Source organism: Notolepis coatsorum (assembly GCF_963971535.1).
Source record: "Notolepis coatsorum genome assembly, chromosome: 2".
NCBI classification, from domain to species: domain Eukaryota; kingdom Metazoa; phylum Chordata; class Actinopteri; order Aulopiformes; family Paralepididae; genus Notolepis; species Notolepis coatsorum.
Window position 1 is genome coordinate 105,248,726 of NC_140166.1, and position 24,000 is coordinate 105,272,725.

A 24,000-nucleotide genomic window follows, 5' to 3' on the forward strand; every position below is an offset into this window, starting at 1 on the left:
CACCTCACCAACAGACCACAGCCTGGATCACTGACCACCTCACCAACAGACCACAGCCTGGATCACTGACCACCTCACCAACAGACCACAGCCTGGATCACTGACCACCTCACCAACAGACCACAACCTGGTGGATCACTGACTACCTTCTGTCTTATATTCAGCATAATACGGTACAAGGTAATCAAGGACAAAAACTAGGATGAGTACAGAGCCCTGGTGGAGAGATTTGAGGGATGAGTACAGTGCCCTGGTGGAGAGCTTTGTAGGATGGTGTGACAACAGCAACCACCTCCAACTCAACACCAGCAAGACCAAGGAGCTAGTGGTGTACCTTAGGCGAGGCAAGACGAGGCCTCCCACTCCCATCACCATACAAGGGGAGGAGGTGGAGATGGTGGAGAGACCTACAAGTTCCTGGGACTACACTTGAACAGTAGACTGGACTGGTGGGACAACACAGAGGCCCTTTACAGGGAGGGAGAGAGCAGGCTGTTCTTCCTGAGGAGACTCATTGTCTTTCAACATGTACAGCCGGCTGCTGCAAACATGTTACCTATGGTAGCAAGCATCCTCTTCTTCACCGTATAGTTTCCCTGATGATAAAATGGAATTTATCATTGAAAAAAGGTCAATAATAACACTGATTCCAAAGGGCCTCACATTAACCCCTTCACTGCTGCGCTACCAAGCGGTTAACCCTTTTCACTGCGACAATACACAAAATGTTAACCCTTTCACTGCCACACAACAGCCGACCGGCGACCGTCTTAAGATTGAACTTAAGGATCTAATTTTGCAACCACAGTAGGCCTACTATTCAACATGTCAAACCATAAGATAAAGTAGGCAAAACTACTTTTCATGTTAATTCATTCATCATTTAATTAAAATCGCTTGTCACAAAACATTTTGAATTAGCAAGTTTGAATATAGTGGTGGGGGATGGGGAATGAAGAAGAAGTATAGGCTTTATTCAACCCAATAGTGCAATACACTGTTCCTGTTATTCTAATTTAAAGTGGCCTTTCCTTTTGGCCATAAGTGTGCGTGTGTGCGGCATGAGTGTCTGCCCGCTCATGTTAAAGTGTTAAGTGGCTGCTAGTGTGTGAGCGTGCACAGCGTGCTTGTCGTGTGTGTGTTCATGTGTGCTTGTGTGTGGATAGTTCAGTGTTCTGTGGCACTCAATGTTCATTGTTCAGGGCTCTGATGGCCTGGGGGAAGAAGCTGAGCCTAAGCCGCTCTGTCCTAGTAGCTGGGGTTCGCAGGCGTCTGCCTGACCTCAGCAGCTGGAACAGGCTGTTATTGGGGTGGTGAGGGTCTTTCATTATCCTGCAGGCTCTGGATTTGCACCTCTTGTTGTATAGAACCTGCAGGGGATGCCGTGTCATTGTGGGCTAATTGCTGTAATAGAATCATATTAGCCAATGGAACAGCCTCCTCAGTGCAAAGTTATAAATTAATTAGCACACTTCTATTATCACATACATTATCATTAAGCAGCAAGGATTTGCATACATTGTGCGCACACACACACACACACACACACACACACACACACACACACACACACACACACACACTGTGCCGTGCTGTTTCCATACCAGGCAGTGATGTTTCCGGTCAAGATGCTCTCTACAGCTCCTGAGTAGAAGGACTGGAGTATCTTCCCCGATACTCTGAACTTCCTTAACTGTCTCAGGTGGTAGAGGCGCTGTTTCGCCTTCTTTACTACTGTGTCTATGTGTGTTGACCATGTCAGATCCTCTGAGATGTGGACCCCAGGTACTTAAAGCTGCTCACCCTGTCCATGGTAGCCCCGTTAATCATCAGTGGTGTGTGTGTCTCCTGCTGTCCTCTCCTATAATCCACGATCAGCTCCTTGGTTTTACCAATGTTCAGGAGCAGGCTGTTGTCCTGGCACCAGCGTTCCAGTACCTCAACCTCCTCCCGGTAGGCCTTCTCGTCGTTGTCCGAGATCAGCCCCACCACCACCGTGTCGTCTGCAAACTTCACTATGGAGTTGGAGCTGAACTTGGCCACACAATCGTGTGTGTAGAGTGAGTACAGCAGGGGGCTTAGAACACAGCCCTGGGGGGACCCGATGCTCAGGGTGATGGTGTTGGAGGTCTGACCCCCCACCCTGACCGCCTGGGGTCTTTCACTCAGAAAGTCCAGTACCCAGGCGCTCAGGGCGGAGCTCAGACCCAGCTCGATCAGCTTGTCCACCAGTCTGGTGGGGACTATGGTGTTGAACGCTGAGCTGTAGTCAATGAACAACAGTCTCACATAGCCCCCCTTCTGACGGTCAAGGTGGGAGAGGGTGCTGTGCAGTACCTGGGAGACCGCGTCGTCAGGGGACCTGTTTGTCCTGTATGCAAATTGCATAGGGTCCATATCACTGGGGAGGGAGGCACAAATGTGGTCCTTGACCAGCCTCTCAAAACATTTCATGACCACAGAGGTGAGTGCCACCAGTCTGTAGTCATTTGGACATGTTGGGGAGGGTTTCTTCGGTACAGGGATGATGGTAGACATCTTGAAGCAGGCAGGGACCACTGACTCCGCCAGGGATTGATTAAATATGGCGGTGAACACCGGGGCAAGCTGGTTGGCACAGGACTTAAGTATGCGTCCTGTTATACCATCTGGGCCAGCAGCCTTCCTGGTGTTCACCTGCATAAATGCTCTTCTCACACTGTGTACCGTCAATGAGAGAGCGTCCCCGCCCCCCCGCGGATGCCCCCCCCCCCCTCCACAACAGCCAACGCACCAGTGACGTCACTAGCCGTTGGGCTAGCAGTCCACTGTTTGCACCAAACCGCGCATAGAAGGTGTTGAGCTGGTCCGCAAGGGAGGCGTCGTCGCTCCCCATTGAGGGGGCGCTGACTTTGTAGTCAGTTATAGCCCTCAGTCCCTGCCATAAGCCTCTTGTGTCATTCTGTGCCATTTGTGCCTCCATCTTGTCGGCATACGTCCTCTTAGCAAGTTTGACAGCCTTGCGCAGAGTGTAGACTGTTGTCTTGTACTCTTCCATGTTTCCTGACTCTCTGCCCCGGTTATAAGCAGTGGTGCGAGAGTTCAGGGCTGCTCTGATAGTACTGTCCACCCATGGTTTCTGGTTTGGGAACACCCTCGCCTTCTTTGTGGGGACGATACTATCAGCCAGTGTTGTTATGAATGACACCACAGCGTCTGTGAAATCGCTGACGTCACTGTTACTCCTCTTGAACATTCCCCAGTCTGCGGCGTCTAGTGCGTCCTGAAGCGTGGCCTCTGATTGGTCGTCCCATGTTTTTACCTCACGTGACACGACGGCGTCACGTGATCTCTGTTTATATGCTGGGACCAGCAAGATGGCGGCATGATCCGACGTGTTTGTTGCTCCCGCTAATGGTGGAGCCGGTACAGCCTTGTAACCGGCTCTGAACGGGGTGTAACAGTGGTCGAGTGTATTTCCTCCTCTTGTGGAGCAGACGATGTGCTGGAAGAAAGACGGCATGACTTTGTGTATGTGTGTGTGTGTGTGTGTGTGTGTGTGTGTGTGTGTGTGTGTGTGTGTGTGTGTGTGTGTGTGTGTGTGTGTGTGTGTGTGTGTGTGTGTAGGAGTTGATTAATAAGGTGGAGTAGGAGGGGTGTGTGTGACACATGTTCACAGTGTGTGTGTGAGTGTGTGAGGGCTGCAGAGAAGGATGGAGGGACAGGAGTTGGGATGAAGGGAGATAGGGGGAGACAGAGAGAGAGACACGGAATGAGCGAGCAGGAGGGCTGGCGTGACCATCTATTACTGCAAGCTACACATCTATTACTGACCACACTGCCGCTCAACCGATACAATAACTGATTATTAGTAATCAAGGAGGCTGATAGCCAACATTCAGTTGCACTAAAAGTGCATTATTTAGGCCATGTAGAGTAACACAAACCCTAACACATGCTGCATGAACATACTCTGTAAAACGTGTAATATTTTAACAATAAAATGGCATGAAGGTCCCTGGAGACACTGATCTTTGATTGAATGAAGAAATAAAATTGCATGTTCATTAGTGTCCATTGGTGTAGCCCTAATCACTTTCTCTTTCTCTTATCTTCATATTTCTGTAGTATTTATTTTTCCTCTCACATTCATTAGTAAGATTACATATGGAGCACAGTTATCCGACCACCATTCTACCGGCAGCAATAAGCGGCCCTCACCCTGTTGATTTAAATGTAATTTCTTGTGGAAGTGCTGTTCTCTTATCTGCCACCAGGAGGCGCAAAGCTTGGCAGAATGCACTGATGCCGTGGTCCCGAGAATAGCAGCGCTGATAGGATAGCCACAGCGTGTTCAGAAAGGCATAGCACATGATATATGATATATATTTATTTATATCAATTTGACATGCATAACTTATGATGATGAAGTTAACACTTTGGATGCCAGATCCGATGATAGTCGGGTTATCTCGCCATGCGTTGAGTGCCAGGACCCCCGAAAACCCGAGTATAGTCGGGTTTTCATCGTTATTTCTTTTATTTGATATTTCCATTCATTACAGGCACACGGACATCTGGGTTAACATGGGGAATACTTCTGAGAATGCCAATGTACAATACCGGCCGCATCCACCCAGGTGGCAGTATCGAGCACCCTTTGAAACATGATATCTTGGCCTGTGGGTCGATCAGAAGTCTCTGGTCGGATTTCTATTGGTCGGGCAAGGGGAACGGTTGTCCCGATCAGATTGAGAATCGTGAATTGCTCCCGGTGCATGATGTGTGGCGGATTATGTTGGCGACATGATCTACACCAATACTGGGACTCGCGATCAGATAATTGGAATATTCTTTTTGGGGTACATCCTAGTGAAGGTAAGGCCTATATGGTATCAATCCTGCTGTGATCCAACTATGATTTCAGTTCGATCACAATATGTGTGTATTTTACTGCACAACGTGTGCCGTTGGTGACGATCAAAGCATAAAAAAAACGACCCCACTCCCCCACCCTTTCATGCATTCATGATGAAACATAATACCGATAATATAGATGTGATTTCAAAATGTAGCATGTACAGGCGAGAAATGGCAATGTTTTTGGTGAATTGCACGTATTGCTGCATAGCGTCGTTTTCTGGGATTAGACAGGATTATTCTAAAACTATAGTCATATTCACCATGGTATAAAACGGGAATGTATGGATGAAAACATTATTTCTTTAACACATACTGAACGATAGATAGTCGGTGTCAAAGGGGCCATAGTATTGTATCCATAGCTATAATATAGAATATAGTTATAGCCCTGCAAACACTGCCGTATTCCTATAGAGTGTGCCTTTAACAACACATCACGCATATCGCTGTGGCGTCCAAAGTGTTAAGACAAGCGTTCTTTTGAAAATGTAGGGCAGCAGCTGCGATAAATCGCTGATCGAAGCACAATTTTCCAAAAATTATTAGGGCTATCGTGGAATAGTTGGCCCTGTTTATGTGTGGATCATATCAGATCTCCTCATTTCTGCCATGAAACTAGATCCGGCAGTGTCATATTACAGACGTGTCATATGCTATTTATTGTCCCCACTCACTTCCCATATGACCATTTTCTTCACAGTCTAAAGCCGTGAATTAAGATCTTGAATAACCTACTGCACAGCAAAGAATAAAATCATTGCTAAAAGTCGGACACAGACTTTGAAAACAAATGGTCTACTCTAAACAACCTCTACATACAATGATTTCTGTGTACATGTATATAAGTTTACAGTCATGGCTACATGTGTGTGTTTGTACACATGCACATTGTTTTGTATGATTGTGTGCACATGTGCAGCAGGTGTGTGTGTGCAGAATGGGTGGGGGGGTAATTCTGCATAGCAATGAGGAAATAATCATGCCATAATTCAATGCTTCCTGAATGTGTGTGTCTGCACTCGGTTGTTTGTGTGTGTGTGTGTGTGTGTGTGTGTGTGTGTGTGTGTGTGTGTGTGTGTGTGTGTGTGTGTGTGTGTGTGTGTGTGTGTGTGTGTGTGTGTGTGTGTGTGTGTGTGTGCGCACAATGTATGCAAATCCTTGCTGCTTAATGATAATGTATGTGATAATAGAAGTGTGCTAATTAATTTATAACTTTGCACTGAGGAGGCTGTTCCATTGGCTAATATGATTCTATTACAGCAATTAGCCCACAATGACACTGGCTAGGTCACACACACACACACACACACACACACACACACACACACACACACACACACACACACACACACACACACACACACACACACACACACACACGCACGCACGCACGCATGCACGCACGCACGTACGCACGCACGCACGCACACACACACACACACACACACACACACACACACACACACACACACACACACACACACACACACACACACACACACACACACACACACACACACACACACACACACACACACACACACACCTTACAGTGTAGAATGCTAGCTACTCTCTTTCCCCTAAAACCTCTTTTTGTCCTACCCCTTCTCGTACTCTTTCTGTACATGTATTGCCTCGTACATATTTCAATTTCTTAACCCTTTCACTACCACTCTACCAAAAGGTTAGCCCTTTCACTGCGACAATACAGAAGGGTAACAATATTGTATTGATTTGTGTTATTGTATTGATTTGTATGGACCCCAGTAATAGTAGCCTATGCCTGTGGCAATGGCTAATGGGGATTCCGAATAAACTAAACTAAACTAAACCCTTTCACTGCCACGCGACAAAGGGTTAAAAATGTAAAATCCATACCAGCGGGGAGCTGGTTTTGGAAACATTTGAGGGAATGATTGAATTTCTAATGCCACGTGTGTCCAGAGAACGGTTGTGAAAACACGACACGCTCCTACCACGTCATGCAAGCTTGCGCAGACTGCAAGGAAACAATTCACAGCTTGTGTCTGAGAGAATTAACCAACATCATGGCTTAATAAAGATATGCAATCACATCACAAGAGATTATTTTACATTAAATTACATTAACCTATTAAGCCCTAGCCATACAATTTGCCTAAAAGTACATACCCAAGTAAATGGAAGATTGCTCCACTTCTACAAGGTGCATTTGCATGTATCTAGGGACATCTATAGACCTCAGGGAGTGTATTCCCAGTGTCAGACTATTGTTTCTGTTACTACTGTATGCCAGGGGCGGGGCTAGGGGGTGGCTACTTGGGCTCAAGCCCCGAATGTTTTCTGAAAAGCCCTGAATCTATTAAAAAAAAAAAAAAAAAAAATTGACAATTAGTCATTGTTACATGAAGATATGTTTGCACCAGATTTAGCAGAAGCTAATTTCCATCTGTAGTCTATCCAGCTGCTAACTGTATTTGAGTGAGTTAAGTCTTGGTGTTATGGTAGACTCAGACCTAAGCTTTAAATCACAATCAACAAGTTGACAAAAACATAATTCTTCCACCTTAGAAACATAGCTTTTGAGATATGTGATAACACAGGCTGCCGGCATGTCTTTATGAATGGAAATATCGAATAAAAGAAACAACGATGAAAACCCGACTATACTCTGGTTTTCGGGGGTCCTGCCGCTCAACGTTCGGCGAGTTAACCCTAGATCTTAGATCCTAATATGAAAAACGATGTGATTTAATGTTCTATGTCTTACCTTGACTTTGTCTATTTTAGTGCTATCTATTTTATGCTTTATGTCTGCACTTTATGCATTGCTCTTGATCTGCCAATGTTGTGCTCATTTTATGCCTGTCTTTTTGTACTGCTGTGAAGCACTTTGAGCTGCAATTCTTGTATGGTGAGCTCTCTCCTGTTGGGCTCTCTCCCCTCAGGCCCTCTCCTTTCGGGCTCTCTCTGTTCAGGCCCCCTCTGGTCGGCCCTTCTCTTTTCAGACCCCCTCCTGTCGGGCTCTCTCTCTGGCTCCCTCTGGTCAGGCTCTCTCTGGTCAGGCTCTCTCCTGTCAGGCCCTCTTCGTTCGGGCTCTCTCTGTTCTGGCCCCCTCTGGTCGGCCTTTCTCGTTTCAGACCCCCTGCTGTCGGGCTCTCTCTCCTGCTCTCTCTGGTCAGACTCTTTCTTCTCAGGCTCTCTCCTGTCAGGCTCTCTCTCCGGCTCTCTCTGGTCCGGCTCTCTCTCCGGCTCTCTCTGGTCAGGCCCTTTCTCCTCAGGCTCTCTCCTGTCAGGCCCTCTCCGTTCGGGCTCTCTCTGTTCAGGCCCCCTCTGGTCAGCCTTTCTCGTTTCAGACCCCCTGCTGTCGGGCTCTCTCTCCTGCTCTCTCTGGTCAGGCTCTTCCTTCCCAGGCTCTCTCCTGTCCGGCCCTCTCCGTTCGGGCTCTCCCTGTTCAGGCCCCCTCTGGTCGGCCTTTCTCGTTTCAGACCCCCTCCGGTCCGGCTCTCTCTGGTCAGGCTCTCTCCTCTCCCGTTGCCGATCGAACCGGGTCTTAGGGGGCTGGATCCCTCGGACCACTGTCAGCCCCACTGGTTCCAGCTGGGGCCCTTCCGCCTGAAGTTGCCGCATCTCCACCCAGTCGTACCCGCGGTTCCTCTTCTGGATCACCATTCGTCCGGTGACGACTGGCGAGTACGGGATGGGGGCCGCGACGGTGAGGAAGCCCCTCTCGGTGTCCTCCACCTCCGGTTCTGACCTCTTCGACGTGCATAACGGGGTGTCGGCCTTCCGGCTGAACCGGCCGGCACACGCCCGTACTTCTGGGACGAAGCATTCCCTGTGTACCTCCTGAGCCTCCGGGCTCTCAGCGACCGGGGCGACGGGCCCTGAGGCGGTTCCCTCCAGGACGAAGCGCACCGTCCGCCTTGCCTCGCCCTTCAAGTGCTGCTGTATGAACTCCGCCTGTTCATCGCCGGGCACTCTGCTGGTCCGGAAATGGGCCTTCATTTCCCGGATCCAATCCTCCACCGGCGACTCTCCCCTCTCTCTTCCTCCTCCAAACTCGCTGCATTTCCGGTCCTGCTGGACATACACGGTCCGCGAGGGGGGCGGGCAGGATTCACGGCCCTCTCTGTTGAGGGCAGCTTGTGTCTGTTCCAGGGCTAGCGCCTGTCGGTCCAGGAGGCCTGCTTGCCAATGGGCTTTGTCCACCAGGGCCTTCACCTGGGCGGTCAGCTCCTCCATGGCCTCCGTGCCCTCCTTCTTCACTTCGGTGGCGGCGTCTGGGCCGTCTCTCTGCTCCCGCAGAGCCACCGGAGCGTACCGCTTCTCTTGGAGCGCCTGCTAAGTCAACTCCTTCACTGTGTCGGCCTGCTGCTTTAGGAGTGCCGCCTGCGTCCGATACTTCTCCTGCAGCTCCTCGAACTTCGCCGTCATCTCCTGCGCGGCGTGGGTCCCTTCTTCGGACGTCATGGTCTCTCTACTGGTCTGTGACAAGGAAGTGGAGTAGGATGTTGATCCTGTTCGTGACGCCAAATGTAGAAGGGTGGATTATCCCTGCGAGTAGTAGTACACAGACACTGGGTAGTAGGATACTATAGTATTGGACCTATATGTACCCCCGTCTTTGGCCCGGAACGTCGTTCTGGAGGGCTTGCAGATGGAGTGGATGGGGCCCAGGATTTACTAACCTGGGGACTGGTACTCTGGTCTCCCTCGCCTTCCAAGGCGGTCAGCAGTAGCTCCCCACACACCCTCACTTCCCCCAGTACCTCCGACAGCCCTCCCACACCCAGTGACTGTCAGTTCAATAGTATTATTGGGCTTCCCTTTAAGCAGTACCCTTCCTTGACTACCTGTATAGACCCTTCAAATGCTATTCTGTGAATGGGGTGTAAGGGTTAAATAATTATGCAGTCACAATATTTACCCAGGGGTTAGAATAGCAATTGGAAAACGGAAGAAACAGACACACAGACAATGATCCCAATCAGGTCTACTTTTACTGAAGCCTGGGCATGTTATCCATTACAATTAACACTGTCATTTATTCATATTTGGCACCGGGTGCTCTCACTGTTATAATGTAGGGGAAGCTCAGACAAGAGTCCTCAGCTGGTTGAATTCAACATGCAACAGTCATATAGACAAGAGTCCTCAGCTGGTGAACTCAACATGCAACAGTCATATAGACAAGAGTCCTCAGCTGGTGAACTCAACATGCAACAGTCATATAGACAAGAGTCCTCAGCTGGTGAACTCAACATGTAACAGTCATATTTCATTTCATTTCAAACCTTTATTTATACTCGTGAAAGCACTGAGGTTTCCCTCATTTACAGTGATGACGAGTTAACAAAGGACACAAATATCATAACAGTTATTAATTACAATAAATTACAATTACTACAATGATGGATTAAAACAATTACATGATTCAGTACATAGGTCAAGTGCAATGCCTTTAAACTCCATGAATGACGGGAATGCTCCGAGCTTTAGAGTCTGTTGCAGGGTATTCCATGTGTATGGAGCATCGTAGGAGAAGACAGACTTTCCAAGCTCAGACCGAACTCGAGGCACCCTGAGCACAAGCCGATCATTCGAACGAGTTTGGTAGGTGACAGCACTCCAGACCAACAAAGATGTAATATAAGGTGGAAGTTTGCCAATAATTGCTTTGTAGATAAAAATATACCCATGATAACTACGTCACAACGAGAGAGATGGCCAGCCTACCCTCTCATACAAAAGACAATGATGAGTATCATATTTGTCACCTGTAATAAATCTTAGGGCGGAGTGGTAGGCAGAATCCAAATGCCTTAATGTAGACTCAGACGCATGCCTGTAAATGACATCACCATAGTCCAATATTGACAAAAAAACAGCCTGTACAATTATTTTCCTACAGAACATAGGAAAACTAGCGTGGTTACGGTACAAGAAACCAATCTTTTGTAGCAGGGTTATTTTTTGACAGGTTTACTGCACCCCAGAATTTAGCTGGGTTAGAGTAGGAATTCGAGACTAAGTCTAAAAAGTAATCAGATATAGCCTTCCTCACAGCTGCAGTAGTTCTATTTCTAAGTTGTCTGAAGGAAAGCCAGTCTTGCGTATCCCCAGTGCGTCTAGCACGTGACCACGCAGAGTTCCGCTCAGAAAATAATGCTGACAGCTCACTTGAGAACCACGGTGCCACCCTATCCTTAATCCTAGTCCTTTTATAAGGAGCATGTTTATCTACAAAGCAATTAAATGTTGAACTCAACATGCAACAGTCATATAGACAAGAGTCCTCAGCTGGTGAACTCAACATGCAACAGTCATATAGACGAGAGTCATGTCCTCAGCTGGTGAACTCAACATGCAACAGTCATAGACGAGAGGCATGTCCTCAGCTGGTTAACTCAACATGCAACAGTCATATAGACGAGAGTTATGTCCTCAGCTGGTGAACTCAACATGCAACAGTCATATATAGACGAGAGTCATGTCCTCAACTGGTTAACTCAACATGCAACAGTCATATAGACGAGAGTCATGTCCTCAGCTGGTTAACTCAACATGCAACAGTCATATAGACGAGAGTCATGTCCTCAGCTGGTGAACTCAACATGCAACAGTCATATTGACAAGAGTCCTCAGCTGGTGAACTCAACATGCAACAGTCATATATAGACGAGAGTCATGTCCTCAGCTGGTGAACTCAACATGCAACAGTCATATAGACGAGAGTCATGTCCTCAGCTGGTGAACTCAACATGCAACAGTCATATAGACAAGAGTCCTCAGCTGGTGAACTCAACATGCAACAGTCATATAGACGAGAGTCGTGTCCTCAGCTGGTTGAACTCAACATTCTTTGAAGTCTTGACACGCACATTATACACAGACAACCAACGTTGCCTTTCAATTTTATTCATCGTGGTTCCCCTTGTGTGCGAGAGGCATGCTTGCCCATATGATATGTGAATTGTTCGTCTACCATTATGCTTTGCCTCAGCTTGTAACATGCAGTGGCATTCTTTGCAAGTCTACTCCTGTGACTCCATATCTAAATGTTTTATTTGTCAGCTGACGTGCGGGCCACTCCTCTCTGTGAACACTTGAATGACATTCTCTGAAGTCGTGCTTCCTTGAAAAATTTGTGTTTAGGCTATACTCTATACTTTTCTGACTAGCAGCTGTCAACGAGTCTATCCTCGTAGACTGATTCCGCAGTGAATGCTTTCATTGCATTAATTCACGGAAAAGTTATTTCATACTGTATATATTTTTAGCATATTCCCTGTTGTGTCAACAGCATTTCCAAGTAACATAAGACTGAGAAGACTACCCCATCTGTCAGTGATAATTGTGTTTTGCATAATGAGTAGGAGCTGTTGTCTCGTTCAGAATATTCTAGATTGTCTCACCTGTATGATTTGCGGATTGCCGACTCACAAATGATATGAGGAGCGGGAAAGGGGAATGCAGAGGGGCGGGGCTGTGGGAGAGCGAGTGGAGAGAGAGAGAGACAATGGAGGGACTGGGAGGGAGACAGCACAAGGTGATAGAGTGAGATACAAAGGGGAGAGAGCTATGGGTCAGGACCCAAAAGCCGGTCACAAGCCACCTTCTGGTGGGTCCCCACATGACAACGGCAGCAATATATTTGTGATATGTTTCAATGAATAAGGGTCCCCAATAATGAAAAAATATTAAAATAATGTAAATAAATAAATAAATAAATATATTGACAGTGAGGAGGATTTTCTTTGTCAATATTGATATGTATATCATCACGCCAGCAGTGGGAAACCCCATGTTAACCTAATTTAAGCATAGTTCCTTTACTTTGTGTCTCTCTCACCCCTCCTCCATTTCTCCATACATTCATCTCTTCTTCTTTCATCCATCCCCATTGTATCCACCTTTCTCCCTACCATTTCTCTCTCTCTCCTCTCTCATCTCATCTCATCTCATCTCTCTCTCTCTCTCTCTCTCTCTCTCTCTCTCTCTCTCTCTCTCTCTCTCTCTCTCTCTCTCTCTCTCTCTCTCTCTCTCTCTCTCTCTCCAGAGAAAACTCAAAACTCAAACTTCTTGCTTTATATTGAACATATACTATATGTTGTGAAGGGCCAGATTAAACCGAATATATATATTTATTTATATATATATATTTAATTGTATTTGTATATTCTCTAATATTCCCTGATATCCCTTGTATATTCCTTGTACAATATGCATTGAATATCCATTCTAGCCTACTGAACATCCCATAATAGTCTCCATTCTACTATTGGTCGAGACCTTGGTGCCAGGCTGCCATACCCCTCAGACCCAGTTCAAACGTACCGCTCAACATGTACGAACAAGTCCTAGTTCCGCGTAGGAATCTGGCTACCGCACCACTAATGGGACTATTTGTTCATAGTGCGTATATATACTGCGCTACTAAAGTAGGACTTCCTTTTCAGTCCAGTTTCTTACCCTCCAATAGAGTGACAGACGTAAAGCCTCCCCGCGACGCCACGTGTGGGAGTAAGGCCAAGTTCGGCTTACCATCGGTATTGAGACATCGTGTATATTAATATTTGAATAGTCATATTTGGCACTATATCGTCGAGTTGGACGTAGTCTATTAAGCTAATAATAGTCTGTTAATATATAGTGCTTCGTGCGGTGAGAATACTACCGTAGTCAGTACCCAAACAACAAACTGGCGCTGCTCTGATGGCTGCCTTTCTGATCGCTCCGACGAGACTGTGCTTTATTTTGTTAATTTTTATAGTATTAGGAGTTTTATTTGCACCAACTGTTGGTGCATTATATGTGTATGACCGTCAGTCAATCATTGACATTGGATTAAGAAAAACTTACCGTTTGGATTGCTCTCTGGATCGGATCGCTGAACAGCAGAAATGGCCCGCCGAGATCCTTTGTTATGCCGGCCATGGCCAAGACCACCAGAAGCCGCCGCGAAGACGAGGAAAGAGAGCCGGGGTCCGGAACAGACTGAGGTCCAAACGACACAGAACCACATTGCCCAGCATATTGTTGGCCAATGTGCAATCGATAGGAAACAAATTGGACGACATCAGAGCAAGGATCCAATTCCAGAGGGACATTCGGGATTGTAACGTCCTCTGTTTCACAGAAACTTGGCTGAGTCCAGATGTCCCGAATCATGCAATAGAACCGGCAGACCATTTCTTCGTTCTCCGCAAAGACCGGACGGCATTAGAGTCACTAAAGACGAGAGGAGGCGGCATTGCCTTCATGATAAACAAGGAGTGGTGCGATTTAGGCAACACAAAGGAACTGTCTAACCACTGCTCCCCAGACCTGGAGTTTATCACGATAAAATGTCGACCCTTCTTCCTCCCAAGAGAGTTAACGTCCATCATCCTCATCGGAGTGTACATTCCACCACACGCGAACACTGGGGTCGCACTTTCAAAACTTCACGACGAGGTAAACAAACTCCAGGCAGCTAATGTTGACGCTGCCATTTTGGTCTTGGGGGATTTCAACAGCGCGCGTCTTAAAACGGTGCTGCCGAATTTCTATCAGCATGTGACCTGTCCCACCAGAGGCGAGAACATATTAGACCATGTATACTCGCAATTTAAGAATGGGTACAAGTCACAGGCTCTTAGTCCATTCGGTAAAAGCGATCACGCCGCCATTTTTCTTTTGCCTAAGTACAAACAGAGTCTCAAGCGAACGCCGGTGGTCTCGCGAGAGGTTAAGCGTTGGGCCGTGACGTCAGTGGAGTCACTCCAAGCAGTGCTGGGAAGCACAGAATGGAGTGTATTCCGTGATAACACAGCCAATATTAACGAATACACCGAAACGGTGATTGACTATGTCTGTACTCAGGTAGAAGTAATAATCCCCACCACCAAAATTAATATCTACCCAAATCAAAAGCCCTGGGTAGACAAATCCGTCCGTGAGGCTCTGAAAGTGCGCACATCAGCATACAACACCGGGCTGGTGACAGGCAACATGGAAGAACACAAGATGGCAAGATACAACGTCAGGAGAGCAGTAATAGAGGCAAAACGGCGTTACAGGGATAAAGTTGAACTTCAGTTTGAACAGGCTGAAACTAGAGGCATGTGGCAGGGCCTCAGAACAATGACAGACTACAAAGGAACCCCCCTCAAACTGAACAGTGACATCTCCTTAGCAAATGATCTCAACTCCTTCTATGCGAGGTTTGAGGCTGTGAATAACAACACCAGCCTACAAACCACGGCAATGGGGGGGGGGGGGTCTGCTGATGGAGACTCAGTGTTCAGGGTAACAGAGCATGAGGTGAGACGGATCTTTAAAAAAGTGGATATCAGGAAGGCAGCAGGACCGGACGGCATCCCCGGCCGCGTCCTAAAAGTCTGTGCCGACCAACTGGCCCCGGTATTCACTGACATCTTCAACCTGTCCTTGGAACAGGCCGTCATCCCCACCTGTCTGAAGAAGTCCACCATCATCCCTGTACCCAAAAAATCTACGCCCGCTTGCCTCAACGACTACCGCCCTGTAGCCCACACCTCCATAGCCATGAAGTGCTTTGAGAAGCTAGTGAAGGGCTACATCTGTTCCTCCCTCCCCATCAACCTGGACCCTCTGCAATTTGCATATCGCCCCAACAGGTCCACGGAGGACGCCATAGCCCATGTGCTGCACACAGCAGCATCACATCTGGACAAGAGGCAGGGGAACTATGTGAGAATGCTGTTCATCGACTACAGCTCAGCATTCAATACCATAGTCCCCTCCAAACTCATAGCCAAGCTCAGGGACCTGGGCTTGAACTATGACCTGTGCCAGTGGGTCCTGGACTTCCTGACGGGCAGACCCCAGGTGGTAAGAGCCGGCAACTGCACCTCCTCATCCATCACGCTCAACATAGGGGCCCCCCAGGGCTGTGTTCTGAGCCCCCTCCTCTACTCCCTGTACACACATGACTGCGTAGCACAGCGGAACAACAACACCATCATCAAATTTGCTGATGACACAGTAGTGGTGGGCCTGATCTCTGCCAACGACGAAAGGGCCTACCTGGAAGAGGTAGAGAACCTGTCACAGTGGTGTCAGGAGAACTGCCTCTCCCTGAACGTCAGCAAAACAAAAGAGATGATTGTGGACTTCAGGAGGTCGGGGGTCAAGGACTACAGCCCCCTCAGCATCGACGGGGCACCAGTTGAGAGAGTGAACAGTTTCAAGTACCTCGGAGCCCACATATCCGAGGACTTGACATGGACCACACACATTGACAGTGTTGTGAAGAAGGCACGACAACGCCTCTACTTCCTCAGGCGCCTAAGGAAGTTCCAAGTCAGTCAGAAGATCCTTAGGAACTTCTACTCATGTACAATAGAGAGCATCCTGACCGGCAACATCACCTCCTGGTTTGGGAATAGCACTGCACAAGACCGTAGCAGACTACAAAGAGTGACACGTTCAGCCGAACGCACAATTAGAGGGGGGCTTCCCACCCTCCAGAACATTTACAACAAGCGGTGCAAGGGGAAGGCTAAGAGAATTATTAAGGACTCGAGCCACCCGAACAACTGCCTCTTTGAACTGCTGCCGTCAGGCAAGCGATACCGGAGTCTTATGGCGAGCACAGAAAGACTCAGAAGGAGCTTCTATCCCCAGGCCATCAGGCTGCTAAACGAACAATAATCGCTAAACGAACAATAATCACTATGCAACAACCATCAAATGCACACAGCACACACACCCACACGCACACACTCACTCAAACAAACAACACACTGCAGCACCCACTCTCCACACTTTAGATCACACAAACACACTTACACTTTAGATTTATTGATAAAGGATTTGCACTACAACTCGTACACCTACTGTGAATTGTACCTAAACTGCACCTCGTCCATTTATGCCTTGCACTATATAGTATTGTATATTAGTACACTGCACAGTATTGTATATTGTATGGTAACTACGTCTACGAACATTGTACATATGTCTAAACTGAACACTGTGACCTCTTTTTTTACTTCTAATTTTTACTATGTCTTTATTTCATACTTATCTTGTCATGCACAGTCTCTGGAGCGCAACAGTAAGAAGCATTTTGTACAAAAGTATTCTGTACTTCTGTATGACAACTATTAAAGAAACTTGAAACTTGAAACTTGAAACCCCATCGTTTCGGGCAGAGAACTGGCTGCTTATCCAGGGTGGTTGACCCCACGTGAAGCTGCACCCGAGGAGCCCCAGAGCCGACGAGCGAGTGGACCTGTATACCGGATTATTCTACCGACGACAGCCCGCCTTCCCAGGCACGGATTATGCTTTGTATACGTTGATTATTCCATGGATAAAGACCCCCGACACTGCCGTGTGTTGGAACCCCCCCCCCCTGGAGAGGACGCAAGGTGAGGAGACGCTCTGCAAGACGAGGTCGCTTCACGTCTCTCCTCCGTGGACCGGAGGATGCCGGCCCACAAAGAGTCCACCTGCTTTCATCTGTGGTCCAAGGATCGCCGGCGCATTGAACGGCACTACAGTGGGTTCACCTGGGATACCCTTGGCCGGATGAGGCAGCCGGATTCTACCCCCCCCCCTTCCTACTCCTGTCGGCTTACAAGCGACCGGATTAACCCCCCCTAGTGTATCCAGCCTATAATCATTAAAGTATCATTGCTGTTATTCCTTAATTAATCCAGGTCGTATATGTACCACCTGCGCCTTCAGAGATTGGACATTCTCTATTGATATACCGACGAATACTCTTGCCATAAAAGTGCATACTAATTCCCATTCATAAATGTGATTGATTTGATTAAGTGCTTGCTCTACACACCATCGCTGTGTAGAAATAAAGACCTATTTCTAATTCGTACATTTGTGTTGGATCCGTTTCATCTACGTGACAGTGTTCATCATAATATATTTATGCCGAGTACTGGGTGGCCGAATATTAAGTACAAAGGTAGTGGTAGTAAGTATCATATCTAGTAATACAGTCAGGGAATTGTACCCCTCAGTTACAATTGGTCCTTCGAGCCGGAGGGTAATTAGTGTAATATTAATATAGTGTTATTTATATTGAAATGGCCTATGATGAACACTCCACGAAACGATCCTCCTAACCAACGCCCGCAGCGCGAACGACGGCTCCCTCAGTACTTAGAGGCTTACGCTGTCAGTCAACAACCTAGTCTTCTACTAACAGTAAACGCGGTAAAACTAGAAAGTAAAAGTATGTCTAACCCCAACGCCCAGACTACCCCGACCATAGAGGCCCCTACGGGCTCTAATGTAACTGACCAAGTTCACGGTGGGGACCAGTGGGAACCAGACATGACTTCACACCCCGCCAGTACTGAAGAAGTAGTCCCTGATGAGTCCCGGGAGGAATACAACGCTACCGAGAGAGAACTCGGCACGGAAGAAGACGGGGAGAGCACCGTGGAGATAGAGCTCCAAGGCTCCGCAAGGAGTACCCCGAGGGAAGGCTCCCCTATACAACCGCCTTCTCCCAGCGAGGCAGAGAGGACCCTACAGCAGGCCTTCCTCATCAGCCTGAACGCCGCTGCTGAACGCGACCGACTGCAGATCCAGCAGCGGAGCGAAGAAGAGCATATACGTCTAGAAATAAGACGCATTCAGAGAGAAGAGAATGTGGCCCGAGACCGAGCAGACAGCCAGCGAGCAGCTGCTGGTGCTCTACGGGACGCAGAGCGCGACAGACAGCAGGCGCAACTAATAGAACAGCTGATCAGACGGACAACACCCTCTCCCTCCGCCAGAGGCTCCAGGAACTCGTCTAGACACACCTCCAGGGCGGCATCCCCTAGCCGAGTAAACAACCCTGAACTTGACCAACAGACGAGGTCTATACCCCCCACAGACCACCTCCCCCCACCGGTCCAAGCGAGACCTAGCAACCGGGAAGGAGCAGCATATCCTGTGGAGAGGCTAAACCAGAGACTACAAGCACTGGATGACCTAACTGAAGACGAAGAGGAGGAGAACCACGCCCGACGACAGCACAGTACTCTACCGGACCAGGAGGTCTGGTACAGCCCAGGCTATACTCCCGCGGAGCTGCGCTACAGACCCCCGACTCTATACACGGGTGAGCACGACGCACGACCCGCACCGAGGAACAGCACCTGGACAAGCGGGCCATGGTACACTGCCGGTACCAGCCCATACCAAGGAGCGGGAGGAGACTCGCCTAGGAGGCCTCTCCCCCAACGCTCGCCGATGTATCCACAGTCAGCGTCATACATTGGCACGCCTATGGTACCCGACTTCACCCAAGAGAACCGGGCCCAGTATACAGAACTCCGCATGTGTCTGGAGACCATGTTGGTGGATGTATTGGATGAACGCCATAAATACGCCATCCTACTGAAGCACTTAAAGGTACCCCGCGCACATAATATAGCGCTCGCCTACGCGACTTCCACCACCCCATACACAGCAGCGCTGGTAGCATTGGACCAGAGGTATGGGCGCATATGGGATTACGTGATCCAGGAGATCCGACACATCGACCGCTTACCCCCAGCAATAGACAATCGAGCACTGGACGACCTGTCCATCAGAGTGCAGTCCCTGGTAGGGATGTTGGGAGCGCAGAGAGAGAAGGGGAGGCATGAACTTTACGCCAACTCAAATGTGGAAAGGATCTTGGAGAAGCTGCCGCCCGCTCGACAGGAGCGTTTTAGGCGACAGAGAGACCACCGAGACCCGAATGGCCCCGAACCGAACCTCCTCGATCTAGCAGACTTCCTGGCGAGAGAAGTCAGCAGCCTACGGCTAGATACATTCGGACGGAGCACCCCTGGCTCCAGAGAAGGAACCAGACGACTAAATGATGGAAGAAGATCGGTGACTGTGATGCACCAATCGGAGTCAGTACCGAGCAGCAGGAGCCACAGTACCCCCTCCAGAACGGAGAAGTGGAAGATAGTGTGCCCCTACTGTGAGAAAGAACACTGGCTAGCGCAATGTGACTCCTTCCCCAAGCTGAACGCGGAGGAAGCAAGTCAATGGATAAAGTCCAACAAGCGCTGTTTTCGCTGTGCGCGCTCACACATGGCAGCCGAATGCCGCTTAAAGAAAAGGTGCACCAAGTGCGATGGAGCCCATCTGGACATACTTCACGACAGTAACAGACGGCGCCCTTCACCCGCACCATCCAGCAGCAAAGCGAGCGTCATGTACATCGATCCCGCCAGCAGCAGTGGAGCCCGAGTACTCCTAAAAGTAGTGCGTGTGACACTAAGCTACCAGAATAAAGTCCTGGACACTTACGCCGTCCTCGATGACGGGTCCGAGAAGACCCTTCTGCTCGCCTCCGCTGCGGCCCAGCTAGGGCTGCGGGGAAGCGAAACCCAAATGACAATTCGGACAATAAGACGAGATTTGAAGACGATAAAGGGCGAGAATGTCTCATTCTCTATCGCAGCAAGCGGCCAGCCTGAGCGACGGTACCAGATTACAGACGCTTTCACCAGCCAAGAAATAGGACTGTCGCGGTACACATACCCCGTCGCCAAGCTGATGGAGAAATATGCACATCTGCGCAAGTTACCGATCCCGCTCATAGACAATGCTATGCCGACCCTGTTGATAGGCTCCGACCATGCAGACCTCATTGTCCCGATAGACCGGGTTCATACCGGACCCCGAGGCTGTCCTGCAGCAGTCGAGACCCGTTTGGGATGGACTCTCCAAGGCCCGCTCGCCAAATCTCTCAACCGAAGTACAGCCACTAGATGTCTCCACTCCCGAGTCACGGAGGGAGAAACCGCACTCCTGCAACACGTAGAGCGGTTATGGACCTTGGAACAAATGCCCTTTAAGAACGGAAAGAAAGACATTCGCTCTAAAGATGACATTTACGCCATTCACCTCCTCGAGACAGGGACCAAGAGAGTCCCGGTCAACGGCGTGTTGAGATACGCCACGCCACTCCTGCGGCGAGAAGGAATGCCTACTTTCCACGCCAAGACAGACGCCACAGAACGGTACCTGCTGAACACGGAGCGGCGCTTAGCCAAGAACCCCGCCCAAGAGAGTGTATACCGCGCTGAGATTGAGAAGCTCATCACAGCGGGACACGTCACAAAGATGGACATTAAAGAGGCTGACCAGACCACTGAATCGTGGTACGTGCCTCACCACAAGGTCCATCACAACGGTAAAGACCGCATAGTATTTAACTGCAGCTACCAGATCGGATCCCAAAATCTGAATAAAGAGTTACTGCCCGGTCCCACACTCGGCCCCTCCCTACTCGGCGTTCTACTCCGCTTCCGCCAGGAAAAGGTGGCCATCAGCGGGGACATTAAAGGAATGTTCCTGCAGGTGAGATTAGTAGAGGAGGACAAGCCCCTGTTACGGTTCCTATGGAGAGAGAAGCCAGGAGATGAGCACCCAGCCATCTACCAATGGGAAGTCCTCCCCTTCGGAACGACGTGCAGCCCCTGCTGTGCTACATTTGCACTACAGAAACATGTAGCAGAGGACCCAGCAGCGGACGAAGAGGTCCGACACAGCGTAAAGAACAGCTTCTACGTAGACAACTGTCTACAAAGCCTTTCAACCCAGGAAGAAGCCGAGGCTCTCCTGATTAAACTCCGCGCCTCATTGATCAAAGGCGGCTTTGATCTCAGGCAGTGGGCCAGCAGCGATCCGCAAGTACTGCGCAGCCTCTCCTCCGAGGACAAGGCAGCCAGCAGCGAGACCTGGATGGCTACAATCCCGGGAGAAGCCCAGGAGATGACCCTGGGATTGGTGTGGCGATTCAAAACAGATTCGCTTCACTACAGACACAAGCCCCTGACTACGGAGCAGGGAAGGCCGGCGGCGGCGCCGACCACCAGACGGAGTGTGTACACAACACTCGCCCGACAATATGACCCGCTAGGATGTATTCTACCGTACACCACCAGGGCAAAAATGATTGTACGAGCATTGTGGGACAAGGACCAGGGCTGGGACGACCCCATTCCCGCACACCTTGCATCCACCTGGAGAGAGTGGGAGATGGAGCTCCACTCACTCCCAGGCGTTAATATGCGCCGAAGTTACTTCCCACCCACGGTGAGGCCAGAGACATGTAAAATGGACTTACACGTCTTCAGTGACGCCTCAGAGGTCGCATACGGATCAGTAGCCTACTTGCGGGCCCAAGACCAGGGGGGAGAGATCTACACAGCATTTGTCCTCGCCCGCTCGAGAATAGCCCCACGCAAGCAACAATCTATCCCACGCCTAGAGCTCTGCGCAGCCCTAGCCGGAGCGCACCTAGCCACGCTCATCCAACGTGAGCTCACCATACCGGTGTCTAGAACAATCCTGTGGTCAGATTCCACGACAGTACCCGCCTGGATCAAATCGGACTCATGCAAGTACAAAGTCTTCGTGGGAGTCAGAGTCACCGAGATTCAAGACTTAACCGAAGAGTTAACCGGAGAAACAGAGTGGCGCTACGTTGATACAAAACAGAACCCAGCTGACGTCATCACCCGGGGAATGCCCCTAGATGACCTCACCCGTCGCAATGTCTACAGTGACGGCCCCGCATTCCTAAGACTCCCGGAAGGACAGTGGCCCATGCCTATCCCGAGGGAAGCAAGTCCAGAGGAGGTGGAAAATAAGAAGTCTGTGTTCTGTGGATTGAGCACCGTAGCCTCCACCGACCCTAACATAGACGATTGCACGTCCATAGAGAGTGCACAACAAAGAACATTCCTGCGGTACCACCCGGAGTGCAAGTCCCCCGCTGATATGTCAGCAGCTAACTACGAGGAAGCAGAATTGCTTCTACTGCAGCGAGCCCAGAGAGACTCGTTCCCCGATGAATTGGCCTGTCTACAGGGAGGAAAGCCCGTCCCATCCGACAGCAGATTAATTCATCTGGCCCCCGAGAGCGACGCTCATACCCTCATCAGAGTGGGTGGCCGCCTACGCAGAGCCCCCAATCTACCGGATGACATTAAATACCCGATCGTATTGAACAGCCGACACAAGGTCACAGAGCTGATTATAAAGAAATACGATGAGGATGTACATCACGCAGGAGCAGAAAGAGTCTTCGCAAAAATCAGACGTCGTTACTGGATCCTACAAGGAAGAGAGGCGGTACGACGCTTCCAGCGAACATGTCTAGACTGCCGCAAGTGGCGCGCGCAGCCCAGCATACCAAGGATGGCTGACCTTCCTCCATGTCGCCTCCGAATCGCTGACAAGCCATTCCACTCAACGGGTATGGACTGCTTTGGCCCGCTGCACATAAAGAAAGGAAGAGGAACCGAGAAGCGGTGGGGTATTGTATTCAAATGCATGACCACCAGAGCGATACACATCGAGCTTCTCCTGACCATGAGCACAGACTCATTCCTTATGGCCTTCCGTAGATTCACATCACGGAAAGGAAGACCGTCTACCCTATTGTCCGATCATGGGACAAACTTCAAAGGCGGCGAAAGAGAGCTGAGAGAGAGCTTCCAAGCTATGGGCCCAGAACTTAAGACCCACCTCGCTCCAGCACAGGTTGATTTCCAATTCAACCCCCCAAACGCACCCCACTTCGGTGGCACTTGGGAACGAGAAGTGCGCTCCATAAAGACAGCCCTGTACGCAGTACTTGGGGCCCAGACTGTGGCGGAAGAAGTCCTAATGACAGTCCTCACGGAGATTGAGGGAGTACTTAACTCGAAGCCCCTCGGATATGTCTCCAGTGATGTGGCGGATATCGACCCAGTTACCCCCAACACACTCCTGATGGGGCGGCTAGATCCTGCATTACCCCAGACAATGTACCGGCCTGAAGAAGCGAACGGCCGACGAATGTGGAGGTACAGCCAAGTATTAGCCGACAAGTTTTGGAGCAGTTTCCTACTGCACTACCTACCGTCTCTACAGACCCGCCAGAAGTGGGTAAAGGAGAGAGACAATTTGACAGAAGGAACAGTCGTCATGATTATTGATCAATCACTGCCCAGAGCTATGTGGCCGGCCGGCCGCGTAAGCAAAGTGATCACCGGTGCCGACGGCAAGGTCCGAGCAGCCTAAGTGCTTGTCCAGGGTCGCACTTACACCCGACCCGTAGCGAGGCTCATAGAACTGCCC

General features: G+C 49.4%; 1 protein-coding gene across 1 annotated transcript in view; it reads right to left on the bottom strand.

The window, feature by feature from the left end:
* The window catches only part of ush2a (Usher syndrome 2A (autosomal recessive, mild)), a gene marked incomplete at both ends in the record, with an annotated part of 469,579 nt that overhangs the window by 318,887 nt on the left and 126,692 nt on the right, over positions 1–24,000 (bottom strand). Inside the window, 2 exon segments of the mRNA XM_084308263.1 lie at positions 8,420–9,177; positions 9,244–9,369. Of these exon segments, the coding sequence (XP_084164389.1) occupies positions 8,420–9,177; positions 9,244–9,369 (884 nt within the window).